This window comes from Micromesistius poutassou (assembly GCF_964030765.1).
Source record: "Micromesistius poutassou genome assembly, chromosome: 11".
Classification (NCBI taxonomy): domain Eukaryota; kingdom Metazoa; phylum Chordata; class Actinopteri; order Gadiformes; family Gadidae; genus Micromesistius; species Micromesistius poutassou.
Window position 1 is genome coordinate 3,895,547 of NC_140281.1, and position 15,981 is coordinate 3,911,527.

Sequence of the window (15,981 nt, forward strand, 5' to 3'; positions counted from 1 at the left end):
TCTGAAGTTGTCTGAGTAGTTCCTGACTCTCTGCCTCAAAATACTTGTGGTCGGACCGAGCAAAGATACACAGAGCATGGTGTCCACCCTGCCATCCCGGTCATGGGTTTGACTCCCACTGGGTCACCCATGCACTGCGGTACTGTGAGATGCTTTGGTTCCTCGCCCCCACAGAACAACAGAACAACGTATATTTTTAGGGTGATTATTTTTAGGACTGATTCTCCCCAAGCTGCTGCCTCTTAATAAGAACTTTATGTTCTTTGAGAACACACGCACACGCATACATGCACACACACAGGCACACACTCACACAGACACACACACACACACACACACACACACACACACACACACACACACAGAAACACACGGACACGCACGCACACACCACAGCAAGTAGCAACGCTGCAGTGTGTATCTGTTCCCAAAGAACACACACACACACACATAAATCAGACTGTGTGTGTGTGTGTGTGTGTGTGCACGTGTGTTGGCAGCGCTTCCAGCCCTCTCCAGTCGTTACATAGATATAGCTATAGATAGATATAGATGCCTCGCCAAAAGAACATCACACAAAGAGAGAGAGGGTAGAGAGGAGAGGGAGGAGAGGGGGAGGACAAGAGAGGGGGAGAGGAGAGAGGGGGAGTCTGAGAGGGGAGAGGAGAGGGGGGAGCAGGAGAGGAGAGGATAAGAGGAGAGGAGGATCAGGAGGAGAGGGGGAGGAGAGAGGGAGGAGAAGAGGAGAGGGGGAGGAGAGGAGAGGAGAGGGGGAGCAGGAGAGGGAGCAGAACAGGAGAGGGGGAGGAGAGGAGGATCAGGAGAGGAGAGAAGGAGGAGAGGGGAGGAGGAATAGGAGAGGAGAGAAGGAGGAGAGGGGAGGAGGAGGATCAGGATCTCTGCTTTGATCTTCTTGTTTTTTTTATGATTCCTTTTAATTATTTGCTGACACAGGAGTTTGCCCTGGGACGGGAAGCCAGGGCAGGCTGTTTGAGTTCCTCTTCTGCTCCATCGCTTTCTGTCTCTCTGGTGTTCCTGCATTCCTGCCAGTTCCCTCTCCCTCTCTCTCTCTCTCTCCAGTGATGCCGTCTCATCCCCTGTTCCTTCCCTCCATTGTCGGCGTTGTGCGTTAGCGTGTGTGCGTGTTGTGCTCCGCAGTTGGTCTCCACCCGCCGGCACCGCGTACCGCTGGGCGGCGCTAATGAAGCCTTCATCCGCTAGCAAAGTGTGACGCGACGCGTGCTGCGGGAGGCTAATGGCTGCGGCGCAGGCTACCGCTCATTAGCTTAGCGCGACGCACAAGGTCGTTCAACAGGCGGGAAGGACAGAGGGCGGGGCGGAGTGGAGGCAGGGCGGGAATGAGTGGAGCGCCGTGCACCCCCCAACCACCACGAAGGAGGAGGGGCTCGGTGGAGAGGCATTAAGTCACATGACTTACACTGTGTGACGTCTTGAAGGGTATCGGTCTATCGGAGATGCGATCGTGGGGTTTATGATCAATTCAATACATCGCTGTTCATGGTTTGAATGTTGGTACGGCTCCAGGGTGGCACGTCAGCAGTGGCACGGCAACAGACGAGGGTTGTAAAGTTCAAACGTTTATTTAGTTGGAATGAGCAGTGGCTAGTCGACGTGGAACCAGGAAGGCGGTGTGGAAGGACAGCGCCGCGGTACTGAGAAGATCCGGACAGGGAAGGGTTAGAACCTGACAATCTTCAATATTAGGACAGCGAGACATGGAACGCTACTCACATAGCTCGACTGACGATCTGGCGATGAGTGGTTGAGAAGCCGGAGTAGATAAGCAGGTGTGTTGATTATGATGAGCCACAGGTGTGTTTGGTTGAGGTGGAAAAAAGGAGGCGGAGTCAGGAGAATGCGGAGTCCGGTAGCTCCGCCCACAACAGGGAAAAACACAGACAGACAGAACACACAGGGCGATCCTAGCTCCCGCCAGGATCCACAACAGACGCCTTAGCCAGGTTCTTACGTTATATGCAACTTTCCGTGTTCTGTCATGTGTTTCGTCGTGGAGATGTTGTTCTGCAGACGATGTTGTTGCTGAGCTCTGGGAACCCACGCTAAGTCAGAGAGGATTGAAAGAGGACAAGAACACTCCAGCATCATGCGTTCCAACATTCTGTTGGCACCTCCCACCGTCACACACAATTAGTTTCAGTTCCGTTCGTGACTCTGACACTGTGCTATTCTGAGGGAACAGCCTGTGTCTGGATCGTCTAGTCGGGGCTGATCCGGTCTGCTGGGGCGTTCAGGATCCCCATGCTCTCTCTGTTAAGACCTGACAGCTGGGGCTCAGTGCATTGGACGTGAAACTCTGATCACTGGGACACACCCCCACCTCGGAAGACCCCCCCCACTGTAGTCCTGGCCCCCGTCCTCCCCACAGGGGGCCCAGGTTTGTCCAGGGGCCAGGAGGCCCTAGGTGGTCGTGTTGGTGGGGGTGGATGGGGGTTGCCATGGAGCTGGAGGAGGGCGTTAGCGGTTAGCTGCTAGCCAGTTGAGTGTTACCATGCCGGGCAGCGAGAGGGCGGGGCCACGACTCCACCAGCTGTCTGCGCGGTTCGCAGACGGCCTGCGGTCCCCCTGGTGTTGATAGAATTACTGAGCTTCTTTTAAAGGGTTAGTGAACTGTGAAACATGAGTCATCCATAAGCAGGACACCAACATATGTTTATGGAGATATCTCTGTTGGCTGTTGGAGAGAGAAGTGTTGAGGCAGTATTCATGCTGGTTCAACTGATCTTTGCTCTCCTCCTCCTCCTGCTCCTCCTCCTCTTCCTCCCCTCTCTTCTCCTCCTACTCCTTCCTCTTCCTCCTCGTCTTAACCCTGCTCCTCCTCCTCCTCCTCCTCCTCCTCCTCCTCTCTTCTCCTCCTCCACCTGCTCCTCCTCCTCTCTTCTCCTCCTCCTCCTCCTGCTCCTCCTCCCCTTCCTCCTCTTCCCCTCCCTCCTTCCATTCTGACTTACCAACGGTGATTTCATTATCTGAACAAACAACATGACATTTGGTTTGTACTCAACAAACTTCTCCGAGGACACTTCATTAATACAACAGTTTGTCATTCAAAGTGGAAGAAAAGCTATTGCTTATTTTTTCTGAATAGCTTTTGCTGTGACTATTAGGGTCAGTCACTTGAATAAGTAGCTTGAATAACGCCTGAATGGCTCGCCACTAAAGTCCTTGCTAGTCACACACTCAACATACTCTACAAGCAGCCCCCCAACACTGGAGTAGAGCGGACCGTTCCTCACAGATGGCTCGTCACACTTTGGCAACGCCATGTTGTTCTTGGAAGTGACAGACTGATGGTATAAGCCCCATCATGTAACTGTTGACAGACCGACAGACACACACTGTCTGCCTGCTCTCTGATTGTTGTCTCTTTGTCTCTCTCTCCCTCGCTCGCTCGCTCTCTCTCTGCTGTAACTGAGCTGGGCCAATAGGAACATTTTGAATTCACTTTTCAATTTGAGGCATTAACCCATGTGAAAACATTGAAAAACACATTCACAATCATGTGAATCAAAAATCTAAACTCTGAAATAATTCTAGGATTTGTCCTTTTGGGGATTTTGAGAAGCAAAAGCTTGATGTAACATCTTTGAGACCTTTAAAACAAAAGAAAAAAAATGGATTGCTTGCTTTGCCAAGCATTGTTTTGATTGAATCTCAAGGTTCCACTGGAGAGGGAAATGGCTGCAGTCTGCGCGCATGCATGCACATACACGCACACACACATTCACACTCACACAACCGACAGACAAGACAGCAAGCGGTATTATGGAAACTGTCACGTTTAATTTAGTGAGTGCATGCTTGTTTTTGTTTATCTGTCCGAGGGTGCAATATTTAGATTCAGTTTCATAGTGTGTGTGTGTGCGTGTGTGCGTGCGTGCGTGTCTGTCTGTCTGTCTGTCTGTCTGTCTGTCTGTCTGTCTGTCTGTCTGTCTGTCTGTCTGTATTTCTTTTAAAAACCTCTTTCAATTTCCTCGGACACATTTGAAAACCGACGTAAAAAGCAGGAGTGATTCGTCAGAGATCAGAGCATTTTGAATCCTCGTTGTTTTCAGCCTGAAGGGGAATCAAAGTGGCAGTCGCTCACTTCAGTCGCTGACATCTTTGTCTGGGAGGCCTCGTGTTTTCCTGTGGGACCGGTGTGTGTGTGTGTGTGTGTGTGTGTGTGTGTGTGTGTGTGTGTGTGTGTGCATGTGTATGTGTGGGTGTTTGTCTTTGTGTGTGTGTGTGTGTGTGTGTGTGTGTGTGTGTGTGTGTGTGTGTTTTGGTGAGTGTTTTTACACATCTTGTGTGTGTGTGTTTGTGTGCGTCCATGTGGTGTGCGTCTGTGTGTGTGTGTGTGTGTGTGTGTGTGTGTGTGTGTTTTTGTGTGCGTCCATGTTTGAGTGTGTGTGTGTGTTTGTGTTTGTGTGCGTGCATGTGCTTGTGTGTGTCCCTGTGACTGCATGAGTCATCCCTCCTCACCCACAGCCCCTCCCCCTGATGAAAGTCATAATTCAGAGACAGAGATGAGCCCAGGTGAATTAATTCCATTCATTCACAGCCCTGCACACATGAATGAACACATCAGTGAGTTCTAACCCCACACTCGGCCTATACAGATGTCCTAATTCTCTCTTCTTCTCTCTCTGTCTCTGTCTTTGTCTGTCTCTGAGTTATCTATCCATCTCTATCCTTCTGTCTGCCTGTCTGGGAATCTCTCTCTCTCTCTCTCTCTCTCTCTCTCTCTCTCTCTCTCTCTCTCTCTCTCTCTCTCTCTCTCTCTCTCTCTCTCTCTCTCTCTCTCTCTCTCTCTCTCTCTCTCTCTCTTTCTTTATTTTTTTCTTTCTTTCTTTCTTTCTTTCTCTCTCTATTTCTCTCTCCTGCTCTCTCACTCTCACTCTCACTGTCTGGTGACTTACTGCAAACTGCTTATTCGTAAACAAAATTTCTACTTTTATTCTGCCCCCCCTTCTATATGCTTGTTCTCTTCTGCTCTCCCTCTCCCTCTCCCTCTCCCTCTCCCTCTCTCTCTCTCTCAGTGCAGTGGTTTTATGAATGGTAGGGTTTATGTAACGCCCCGGTGTGTGAGAGTTGTGGGCTCCTGTTCCAATGCCCTCGGTTCAGAGGTGCAGATCTGGGCTCAGCCAGGCTACATCATCACACACCAAACCAGAGGACTCAGACACCAGAGGAACGGGTCAGCAGACGCAGGGGGGAACATGTTGTGATGAGTGAGGTTCTCCAGCGTGCGGTGGAACAGCGGGTGAAGATGACGTGTGTGTGTGTGTGTGTGTGTGTGTGTGTGTGTGTGTGTGTGTGTGTGTGTGTGTGTGTGTGTGTGTGTGTGTGTGTGTGTGTGTGTGTGTGTGTGCTGGTCATGTGACTGAGCTTCATGCAGATATCTACAGCAGCTGCACATATATGCTGGATATTATGTACATACATACATAATAAATACAAAATTCATATTTCACCACCTCCCCTGTTCTCAACTCTTCTTCTTCCCCGGCTCCTCTCCCTCCTTCCTGCCTCATCTCCCTGCAGTCTCTCCCCCCTGTCTGCCACGCCTTTTTTTAACTTCTCCATCTCACTTGTTATCTTTCTCACCAGCTCACTTTCTTTCCAACTCTCTCTCTCTCTCACTCTCCCTCTCTATCTCCCTCTCCCTCTCCATCTCTCTCCCCCTCTCTCTCTCTCCCTCTCTGTCTCTCTCTCTACCTCTCCCTCTCGCTCCCTCTCTCTCTCTGTCCCCCTCTCTCTCCCCTTTTCTCTCTCCCCCTCTTTCTCTCTCACTGTCTCTCTGTCTGTAATAATATCTTTCTCCGTCTCTCATTCTCACATTCTGTCTTCATGTTTCTCTTCCTCTCCCCCTGGCACTGTATTTCACACTCTCTCTCATTTTCACACTATTCCTCTCTCTCTCGTTCGCTCTGTCTCCCAGCGGCTCTCCCCCTCTCCCTCCCCCCTCTCCCTCCTCCCATCACCTGTCTGTCAACTTCTATCCAACCCAGACACCACCAAACCCAGACACCACCCGACCCAGACACCACCCAACCCCAACTCCCAAAACAAACATATGGTGTTTGACACAAAGAGAACGCAAGACACACATTTTTTTTGTAAGCTTGCGCATTTTAGCAAGACAGACATTTCTGCTGACGTGTTTGACAACCATTTTGTCTTCAGTGTCCCCCGTCAGCTAGCATCGTTAGCACGTCGGTCACTGGGGTCGGATGTTTCTCTGTTTAATCTGAGGGCTACCCCTACTCCCCCTAGCTCTTGTTGAATGGACATTAATGTTTAATCTTGTTCTCACAGTCTCTCTTTAATCCCCCCCTCTCTCTCTCTCTTTCAGCTCTCGCCCACGGACAAGAGTTTGGAGTTTGACCGAGACTTCCGCGTCAAGCACTATGCAGGGAATGTGGTGTAAGTAACCAACGTTGTTGTTCCCGTCGTCTCCTGTCACTCTCCTCCTCACTACTGACATCGTGTCACCGGTCCGGCCGCAGTACTGCCAGCGGCCACCGGGGGGCGTCAGGTCCACTGGTTTGGCTCTGAGGAACCTCGCTCGGAACGGTCGCTGCTATGTTTAAGTCTATCTGTCTACCGGTCTGTCTGTTCTTCTGTCTGTCTGTCTGCCTGTCTGTCTGTCTGTCTGTCTGTCTGTCTGTCTACCTGTCTGTCTTTTCTTCTTTCTGTCTGTCTGTCTGTCTGTCTGTCTACCTGTCTGTCTGGTTAATGGCTGGTTTTAGCCAGGGATGTGAAGGGGCTGCGAAAGGCTACATCTGCTTTAGCAAGTTGGCCCCCACCCTCAGCAGGTCTCTGGTCGTCCCTTCCACAGGAGATCCAGGAGAGTCCAGTAGTGGTCAGGGCTGTTTTCTCCAGCTGAAAGGCTCTGGGGTCGATCCCCGATGTCCCCGCAGTCTGAATGTGTCCCTGAGCACGATGCCTGACCCCTACCTGCTCATTGAAGGCCTGGAGTTATAAGTTTGGTCCCTCTGGTGGTGGTGGACCAGCTGTGACCTCTGTCCACGATAATATACAGAAGTCAGAAATGTTCATAGGATTTTTTTTAACAAAATATTATAACATAAACAAAACAAAACGTTTGCAAAAATGTCCACACACACACACACACACACACACACACACACACACACACACACACACAAATAGACTAGAGTGACTGCCTAATGATGTCCAGGCAGCCTGAGATGTTACTAATTCCCGGTCCCTGGAGCCCAGGAGCCGCGTTTAGAGGTCTGAACCGGCTGGTTAGGGCCCCTCCCTGCAGAGAGGGGGGGGGGGTTGGGTTTGGGGGGGGGTTGGGAGGCTGAGGTGAACCAGGACCAGGGGAGGTGGGGCGGGTGGGGGTGGTCTTGATGGGGAGGGGGATAGCACACACGGCCCACAGCCTGCTCTCCTACAGCTGTCTGTCTGTGTGTCTGCCTGTCTGTCTCCCTGCCTGTCCGTCTGTTCTTCTGTCTCTCTGCCTGCCTGTCTGTCTGCCTGTCTGTCTGTCTGTCTGTCTGTCTGTCTGTCTGCCTGTTTGTCTGCCTGTCTGTCTGTCTGTCTGTCTGTCTGTCTGTCTGTCTGTCTGGGTACAAACTGTCACTACAACAACATTCACTGTCTACAAGATGGAGGAGGAGAGAAATGAACAATGATGGAAAACAAAGATGTGTGTGTGTGTGTGTGTGTGTGTGTGTGTGTGTGTGTGTGTGTGTGTGTGTGTGTGTGTGTGTGTGTGTGTGTGTGTGTGTGTGTGTGTGTGTGTGTGTGTGTGTGTGTGTGTGTTCTCTCCTACCAGGTACTCTGTGGTTGGTTTCATCGATAAGAACAAAGACACTCTCTTCCAGGATTTCAAGAGGCTGCTGTATAACAGGTGTGTGTTTGTTACACACGCACAGGCATGCACACACACACACACACACACACACACGCACACGCATGCACCAAGACACACACACACCCTGGCGGCTTTGATGAGCCAGTAGGCTCAGGAACACAGTGTGAGAACACAGCAGAAGAGGAGTCTGGTTCATCTGATCCCTCCTCCTCCTCCTGCTCCTCCTCCTCCTCCTCCTCCCCCTCCCCTCTCTCTTTCTCCTCCTCCTCCCCTCTCTCTTCCTCCCTCTCTGGTTCCTTCCTCTCCTCCTCCTCCTCCTCCTCCTCCAGCTCCAACCCGGTGTTCAAGGCCATGTGGCCGGAGGGGAAGCTGCGGATCACCGAGGTGACCAAGCGGCCCCTCACCGCCGCCACCCTCTTCAAGAACTCCATGATCTCATTGGTGGAGAACCTGGCCTGCAAGGTGAGGCGGGAACCCTACAGGCTCCAGTGGTTTGAGTGTTGATGGACTGGTCCAATGAGCCACTGGTTTGAGTGTTGATGGACTGGTCCAATGAGCCACTGGTTTGAGTGTTGTTGGACTGGTCCAATGAGCCACTGGTTTGAGTGTTGATGGACTGGTCCAATGAGCCACTGGTTTGAGTGTTGACGGATTGAAATTAGCTTATACTTTACGGTACTGTACTATACCACTCCCTGGTGGTGTCTCTCTACCGCCCCCCGGTGGTGACCCTGTGCTCTACCGCCCCCCGGTGGTGACCCTGTGCTCTCGCTGCTGTCTGTCTGCAGGAGCCCTACTACGTGCGCTGCATTAAGCCCAACGACGTCAAGTCCCCGCTGCTGTTCGAGCAGGAGCGCTGCCGCCACCAGGTGGAGTACCTGGGCCTGCTGGAGAACGTGCGCGTGCGCCGCGCCGGCTTCGCCTACCGCCAGACCTACCCCCGCTTCCTGCAGAGGTAAGTCCCGCCCCCCGCTTCCGGCAGAGATAAGCCCCGCCCCCACCCCCTTGCCGGACCATTTACATTCAGGGCGTTCAGCAGACGCTTTTATCCAAAGCGATCCGAAGCGAAAGTACATCTGTCAGAAGAAACAGAAACAACAATATATCGCTGTCGGTACAGTAAGGATGTTCATAGAACCAAGTGCCAAGCACTAACAATCCCTAGGTTAACCCATTCCCCGTATAAAACAAAGATAGCTAGGATAAGATGCTACACGATGCTAAGTACTGTTTTTAAGTGCCAGGACGTCCAACATACAATAAGTGTGTACATTAACTGCTAGGACGTCCAACATACAATAAGTGTGTACATTAAGTGCCAGGACGTCCAACATACAATAAGTGTGTACATTAACTGCTAGGACGTCCAACATACAATAAGTGTGTACATTAACTGCTAGGACGTCCAACATACAATAAGTGTGTACATTAACTGCTAGGACGTCCAACATACAATAAGCGTGTACATTAACTGCTAGGACGTCCAACATACAATAAGTGCATAAGGGGTGTGGGGGGTGTAATGGGAGGCTATGCGGAGTCCAAGTGAGTCGTGAGTCTTTTGCGGAAGCTGGTGAGCGACTCTGCACTCCCCTGACATCGGCTGGGATCTCACTCCACCAGTGCGGTGCCAAAACAGAGAAGAGGTCCATCGATCAATCAATCTGGATCAATGAAACGTGTCATGATATGTGTGGTTTTAACGCCTCAAAGTTTTGCATGGGTCCTCACTGATGATTCGTTGATCGCCGGAAGAACCGAACCACTGGAGCAAACCTCAGTTGTCGTTGAGCTTGATGTTGTCGTCAGAACTGGGACATCAATGAAGCTCGACTCACTTCTCTGAACTTTTAAAGTGCTTCTTCTCTCACTGGGACGTGATGAATCTTTTTTTTATTTTTTATGTTTTGACTGCTTTTGTTCCTAAATGAATAGAAAATCTCTAGTAGCTCTTATGATTTATGCCCGGAGCGAACGCCGCCAGACCGCCCACGGCCCAATCAGCGGCTGTCTCTGTATCCGCTTGGTCTGAGGAGAACACGAACGATTCAAACAGACAATTTAAACAGAGGGACCGGCCTGCAGGGCAGTGGAGCTGGTTTCGATCCAGCCTGTCTAATCCCAGAGCACTCTGCTCTCCGGAGACCCGCTTCCCACACGGCAGTAGATCAGTGCTGTGTCACAACCCCTCCAGAATGGTTCGTCCTCCTAGGGGATAGGGGGTAGTGGTCTAGGCCTCTGTCCCCAGCTAGCTGTGTCCTTGAGGCTTACCCCCTACACCGTAATGAAGTGCCCTTTAATGGTTTGGGCTGGCAGTGCATTTTAAATTGAACTAGGAAGGGAGAACGCTGTTGTTTTCGCTGTCTCGGGTGGAGAGGTACAGGCAGTAGCTAGGGGGGGCCAGGTGATGAACAGTGGAGAACCTAAACCTCACTTTCTGCACACTCAATGTAGTGTTGGTGAAACGTTGTGTGATCCATCCACAGTTTGTTGGCAGTAAGGATTAATATTTTGGCTGGGTCCAAACTCTTTTCCCGTGGATGTTTCAAGCTCAGATGGATTTAGGGAGGAGTGAGGAGTGAGAAGAGAGTCAGATACGAATGGACCAGGAGGAGTCAGGGCTCTGGATTGACGTGGATGCATTTGGTCAGATGGGGGACAGACTGCTCTCAGAAGAATGTGTTCAAAATGTCAAGCACATGCCTGTCACCGTGGGGGGGGGAGTCTCTCCTGCTCAGGGCCGAGTGTCTGACGGGACTGTGATGATGTCACTGCTGATTCCACAGATCAGATAAGAAACCTCCTCAACTTTCATATCTGACACAATGAACAAATGAGTCTTTGAACAGGAAGTCTGCCAAAATGGGTTGGCTTAGCTCAGGAGGTAGAGCAGGTTGACTTGTAACCGGAAGGTTGCTAGTTCAATCCCAGGCTCCTCCTAGTGTCGATATGTCCCTGAGCAAGACACTTAATCCTAACTGCTCCTGACGAGCTGGCTGTCGTCTTGCATGGTTGACTCCGCCGTCGGTGTGTATTAACCGTTGTAAGTCGCTTTGGATAAAAGCATCTGCTAAATGCCCTAAATGTAAATGTATAAACATTCACATGTGGAGGATTCTCAGGGTTATTTTGGGACAGCATTGGTTTTAAACTTTTTGTAGGAATTGAAAGGTTCTTTTTGGTGATAGTTTCCAACCTCTTTTCCCCGTCAAAGTTGGAATTAAAAAGAATAATAAATTAGGAACATTGCAAAGTATGAATCCATAAGCAGTATTTCATCTTGCAAACAGCAAACTATCCTTTCCTCAGTTTCCATGGGAGTCAAGTTAATCTTTTCTCCTCAAAGGAGGCTTTTAAAGAAGACTGAAAACATCCACATTTAAACCTGAAGCTTCTCTGGAAAATGACTCACGATGATGAGAGAACGAGACTGGATCAAACTCACTTCACAACACCCACTCCCTTCCCGGTGCTAGACGCATGACCAGCTCTCAGTGCTAGCTCTGTCCAATGACTTCCTCCATCAGGTTTCAAACCAGGAGCACATGCACTCAATCGGCTCCTGATTGGTGGGCTGTTGACGGAACTTGTGAAGCCTCTTCGTGCCTGTTTCATCTTAGTGTGTGATGTTCTTTCACCAAGTCCATCCAAATAGAACATGGATACACCCGGTTTCCTCCCACACCACATAACATACAGTGATGCCAGTTAATACTCCTGCCCTGCCCATGTGCAAGGCCAGGGCATTAAACCTGGGTTAACTTTCCTGCCCTGCCCATGAGCAAAGAGAAGGCTCTACACATGGGTTAACTCTTCTGCCCTGCCCATGAGCAAAGCAAGGACTCTGCACCAGGGTTATCCCTCCTGCCCTGCCCATGAGCAAGGCAAAGGCTCCACACCTGGGTCAACTACCCTCCTAGCTCCCAGCAGAGGAAGAGTTAAAGGCCGAGGACGAACTCCCCATGGGATCAGCAGGTCTACAAACATGAACCTCCTGTTTGTGGCTCCTCAGGTACAAGATGATCTCCGAGTTCACCTGGCCCAACCACGACCTGCCGTCTGACCGCGAGGCGGTGAAGCGTCTGCTGCAGGGCTGCGGCTTCGACCACGACGTGGCCTACGGCAAGACCAAGGTGTTCGTGCGGACCCCCCGGACCCTGTTCAGCCTGGAGGGCCAGCGCGCCGACATGCTGCAGAGGATCGTGCTCTTCCTGCAGAAGGTGAGGCCCCCCCGTGGTGCGGGCGGAGATGGGGGGGATCCTCTTCCAGTACAACACAGTCTCACTCCCGAGTTCGCCAAAAATCAATGCCTGGGGCTTTTGGTGTTAACTGCTGATGCAAAGGGTGTCCTTGTGTGCCTTCATTCGAGGTTAGGGTTAGGGTTAGGGTAGTAGTGGTTAGGGTTAGGGTTAGGGTTACGCACTTATCACTGTCGTGGGTTAGCTGTGGAGGGATTACATTGTAATGAGTTGAAAATCCCCTGCGTTGAATGAAGACGCACAAGGACACCCTTTGCGTCAGCAGTTAACACCAAAAGCCCCTGAACAAGCGTTGATTTTTGACGAACTCGGAGTGAGACTGCGTTGTCCAGTAAGAGATGGTTTCAGCTCCACTGAGGACCAACAACTTTCTTTTAAACGGTTTGGAGAGAATCGAGTATCAAGTAGAAAGGAAGTCAGCATCAACATGAATCAGGCCTTCATTAAGGCCAGGTGAATGGCAGTTATAAGACACTTTTACTACACTTGAATTACTAAACTTGTTATTATATAAACTACCGTTCAAAAAATTGGGGTCACCCGGACAATTTCATGTTTTCCATGAAAACTCACACTTTTATTCAACAGTTTTCAGCTGTGCTAACATAATTGCACAAGGGTTTTCTAATCATCAATTAGCCTTTTAACGCGATTAGCTTAACAATGTACCATTAGAACACAGGAGTGATGGTTGCTGGAAATGGGCCTCTGTACACCCATGTAGATATTCCATTAAAAATCTGCTGTTTCCAGCTAGAAGAATCATTTACCACATTAACAATGTCTAGACTGTATTGATTGTATTGATTGATTGTATCTGATTAATTTAATGTTGAACATTGAAAAAAACAATGCTTTTCCTTAAAAAATTTGGTCACTGAAAATTTGGTCACGGAACTTTAGAACGGTAGTGTATATATTCTACAAATTATTCTGAGCTCAAAAGATTTTTTACTCTCATCTTCTTCTAATTCCCGAGTGAACCTCAGACTCCATCGCCTTCAGGAGGTGAAACACTTTAAAGGAGAAAAAGACTTTGGGAGGGAAATTATGGATTTTATTCCCTTCCTTTTTTTCTCCATACTTATGAAGTACTAAAGTTCCCTTCTGGCACATCAAGAACCAATCTGTACAAGAGAGACGGCGCAATGCTTAAGCCCCTATTAATACTGTAGATGTGTGTGTGTGCGTGTGTGTGTGCGTGTATGTACAGTCCAATACAGACCATGACCTGATTTCTACCAATACGGTTTGTGTAACAAATGTAAATATGTATGTAATGACCCATGGCCCTACCGCTCCTGCATACAAACAGTGAAACACACACCAACAGTGTGGATGTACTGAATGCTTCATAATAACCTGATGAATACAGAAGAGATCCACAACCAATACAGGAACTAGGGCTGTAGACGCGTTATGTAAGGTATGGATATCGGAGTGAATATGGAGTTATATGTTCTGTGACACACGGCACGACTCTGATTAATGGAAAACAAACTAAGACACGGCATAAATCTGTCTGTAAGTTTGTCAGGAAGCTGTTGTGGCCCAGAATGAATTATGCTGTGTGTGTGTGTGTGTGTGTGTGTGTGTGTGTGTGTGTGTGTGTGTGTGTGTGTGTGTGTGTGTGTGTGTGTGTGTGTGTGTGTGTGTGTGTGTGTGTGTGTGTGAATGTGTGTGTGCTTGTGCGTGTGAGTGCTTGTGTGTGTGTGTGTGTGTGTGTGTGTGTGTGTGTGTGTGTGTGCTGTGGCAACCCCGGCTTGCCAATTAGCCAGGTGTAGAGCACCTGAGGAACAGGCGGAGAAGCAAGGCTTAAATAGCCCGCTTCTCCACTCATTCAGGGCTCTCCCAGCCATGGGGCACTCGTGTGGAGAGACCGGTCCTTCCGGGTGACAGGACCGTCAATTTCGCCCAGATTTGTATTATTTTTATTTTTTACGACTTTTGATTTTGCAATAAACGTGCCTTTTTGGCTTTCGCCTGGTAAAATCGAGTCCTGATTGGAGCAAGGCGGTTCACTCCCCAAGGCGCGTGTGTGTGTGTGTGTGTGTGTGTGTGTGTGTGTGTGTGTGTGTGTGTGTGTGTGTGTGTGTGTGTGTGTGTGTGTGTGTGTGTGTGTGTGTGTGTGTGTGTGTTCTCGTCGTCACAGAGCAAATACCCACACTGCATTTCCCACAACCTGTAATTAAAACATTTACACAAACATTTACGAGCCAATCAATCCAGGAACGCAGAGACCACGACTCCTCAGGGAGGGGGTCTGAGTCTGCAGCTCTCAAACATGAAGGGCCGCTGCGTCTGAACGGACCTCAGGGGACCCTGATGGGTGACCCTTAACCCCCCCCCAGCAGAGAGGCGGGGGGGGGGGCTGTTCTCTAAAACCCTCAGGAGAATCCTATCTACTGCCTGTGTCTCTGGGGACACGCCCTAAGCTTTGATAACCAAACACACCCCACGCACACACACACATGAATGCCCAAACGTGAACGCACGCACACACACACACACATACATTAACGCACACACACACACACATGAACACATACACACGCGCACAAACGCGCACACACACGCACAAAGACACACACACTCACTCACTCACTCACTCACTCACTCATACACAAACACACACTCACACACACCCTGGAGGGGATGATCTGCTTCTCCTTCACAAACAAACATCACAGGGCGGAACAATGGAGGCGTCTGCACAGTCTCACTTAATCTTGACCTCCGTCAAGGTCAACCATGTTAAACGGGGATTAGTGCTGCACACACACACACACACACACACACACACACACACAGACACACACATACGATTGTGTAGCATTGACTCCTGTATTTGTCTCTCACACACATGCACACATACACACACACACACACACACTGTGCAGCACACATCCCTCTGCCTCTGATCCCCTGCCTGTGCCAAGCAATCCCCTTATCAGTGGCTGGCACACCCTCCCTCCCTCCCTGCTGCCTCCCCTCCCTACAGTCCAGTCACCCTCCCTCCCTCCCTCCCTCCCTCCCTCCTTCCCTCCCTCCCTCCCTACAGTCCAGTCTCACCCCCTCCCTCCCTCCCTCCCTCCCTCCCTCCCATCCCTACAATCCCTACAGTCCAGTCACCCTCCCTCCCTCCCTCCCTCCCTACAGTCCAGTCTCACCCCCTCCCTCCCTCCCTCCCTCCCTCCCATCCCTACAATCCCTACAGTCCAGTCTCCCCCCTGGCCCCCTGCTGCTCCTCCCCCTGGCCCCAGGGTCCGGTCCGGTCCTGCTCTCCTGGTGGGATAGGTCAGTCATTAGCCACTGTCTGCCTCCCCCCCATCCCCCGCTGATGGGGGGGGGGGGGAGGGAGCCCTGAGGAGCGCTCTGTACCTTCAGCTCCGCCCTCCCTCCTTTCTGCTGAGCACCCACTAAAGTGCAGGAAGATTGTGTTGCTTTGATTGAAGGGGAGGAAGAGAGGGGGGTGGGGGGGGGGGGCCAGATAGAAAGAGGCAGAGACAGACAGAGAGAGCGAGGGGAAGGAAGTGAGCGAGTCCTTCCTATTCTTCCTAGTCTATTCACAGTCAATTTCATGCTGCCTTTCCCGTTAGTCCTTCCTTTGCTCTCACTCGTTCCGCTGTGCTCCACGTGATTCTCCCTGAGGACTCGCCCTTCTCTCTCCTTCCTCCTCTCCTCTCTCCTCCCTCCCTCCTCTCCTCTGTCCTCTGTCCTCCTTCCTCTCTCCTCTCTCCTTTCTCTCCTTCCTCTCTCCTCCTTCCTCTCTCCTCTGTCCTCTCTCCTCCTTCCTCTGTCCTCTCTTCCTCTCTTCTCCTTCCTCTCCTCTGTCCTCTGTCCTCCTTCCTCTGT

The 15,981-nt window shown here is 50.6% G+C and overlaps 1 protein-coding gene across 1 annotated transcript in view; it reads left to right on the top strand.

Annotated features, from left to right (window-relative positions):
• myo1d (myosin 1D) overlaps positions 1–15,981 on the top strand; it is a gene marked incomplete at its 3' end in the record, with an annotated part of 46,504 nt that overhangs the window by 28,610 nt on the left and 1,913 nt on the right. Inside the window, exons 12-16 of the mRNA XM_084474833.1 lie at positions 6,374–6,444; positions 7,829–7,903; positions 8,197–8,329; positions 8,656–8,822; positions 11,880–12,103. Coding sequence (XP_084330959.1) covers positions 6,374–6,444; positions 7,829–7,903; positions 8,197–8,329; positions 8,656–8,822; positions 11,880–12,103 — 670 coding nt within the window. The remainder of the gene's footprint in view (positions 1–6,373; positions 6,445–7,828; positions 7,904–8,196; positions 8,330–8,655; positions 8,823–11,879; positions 12,104–15,981) is intronic.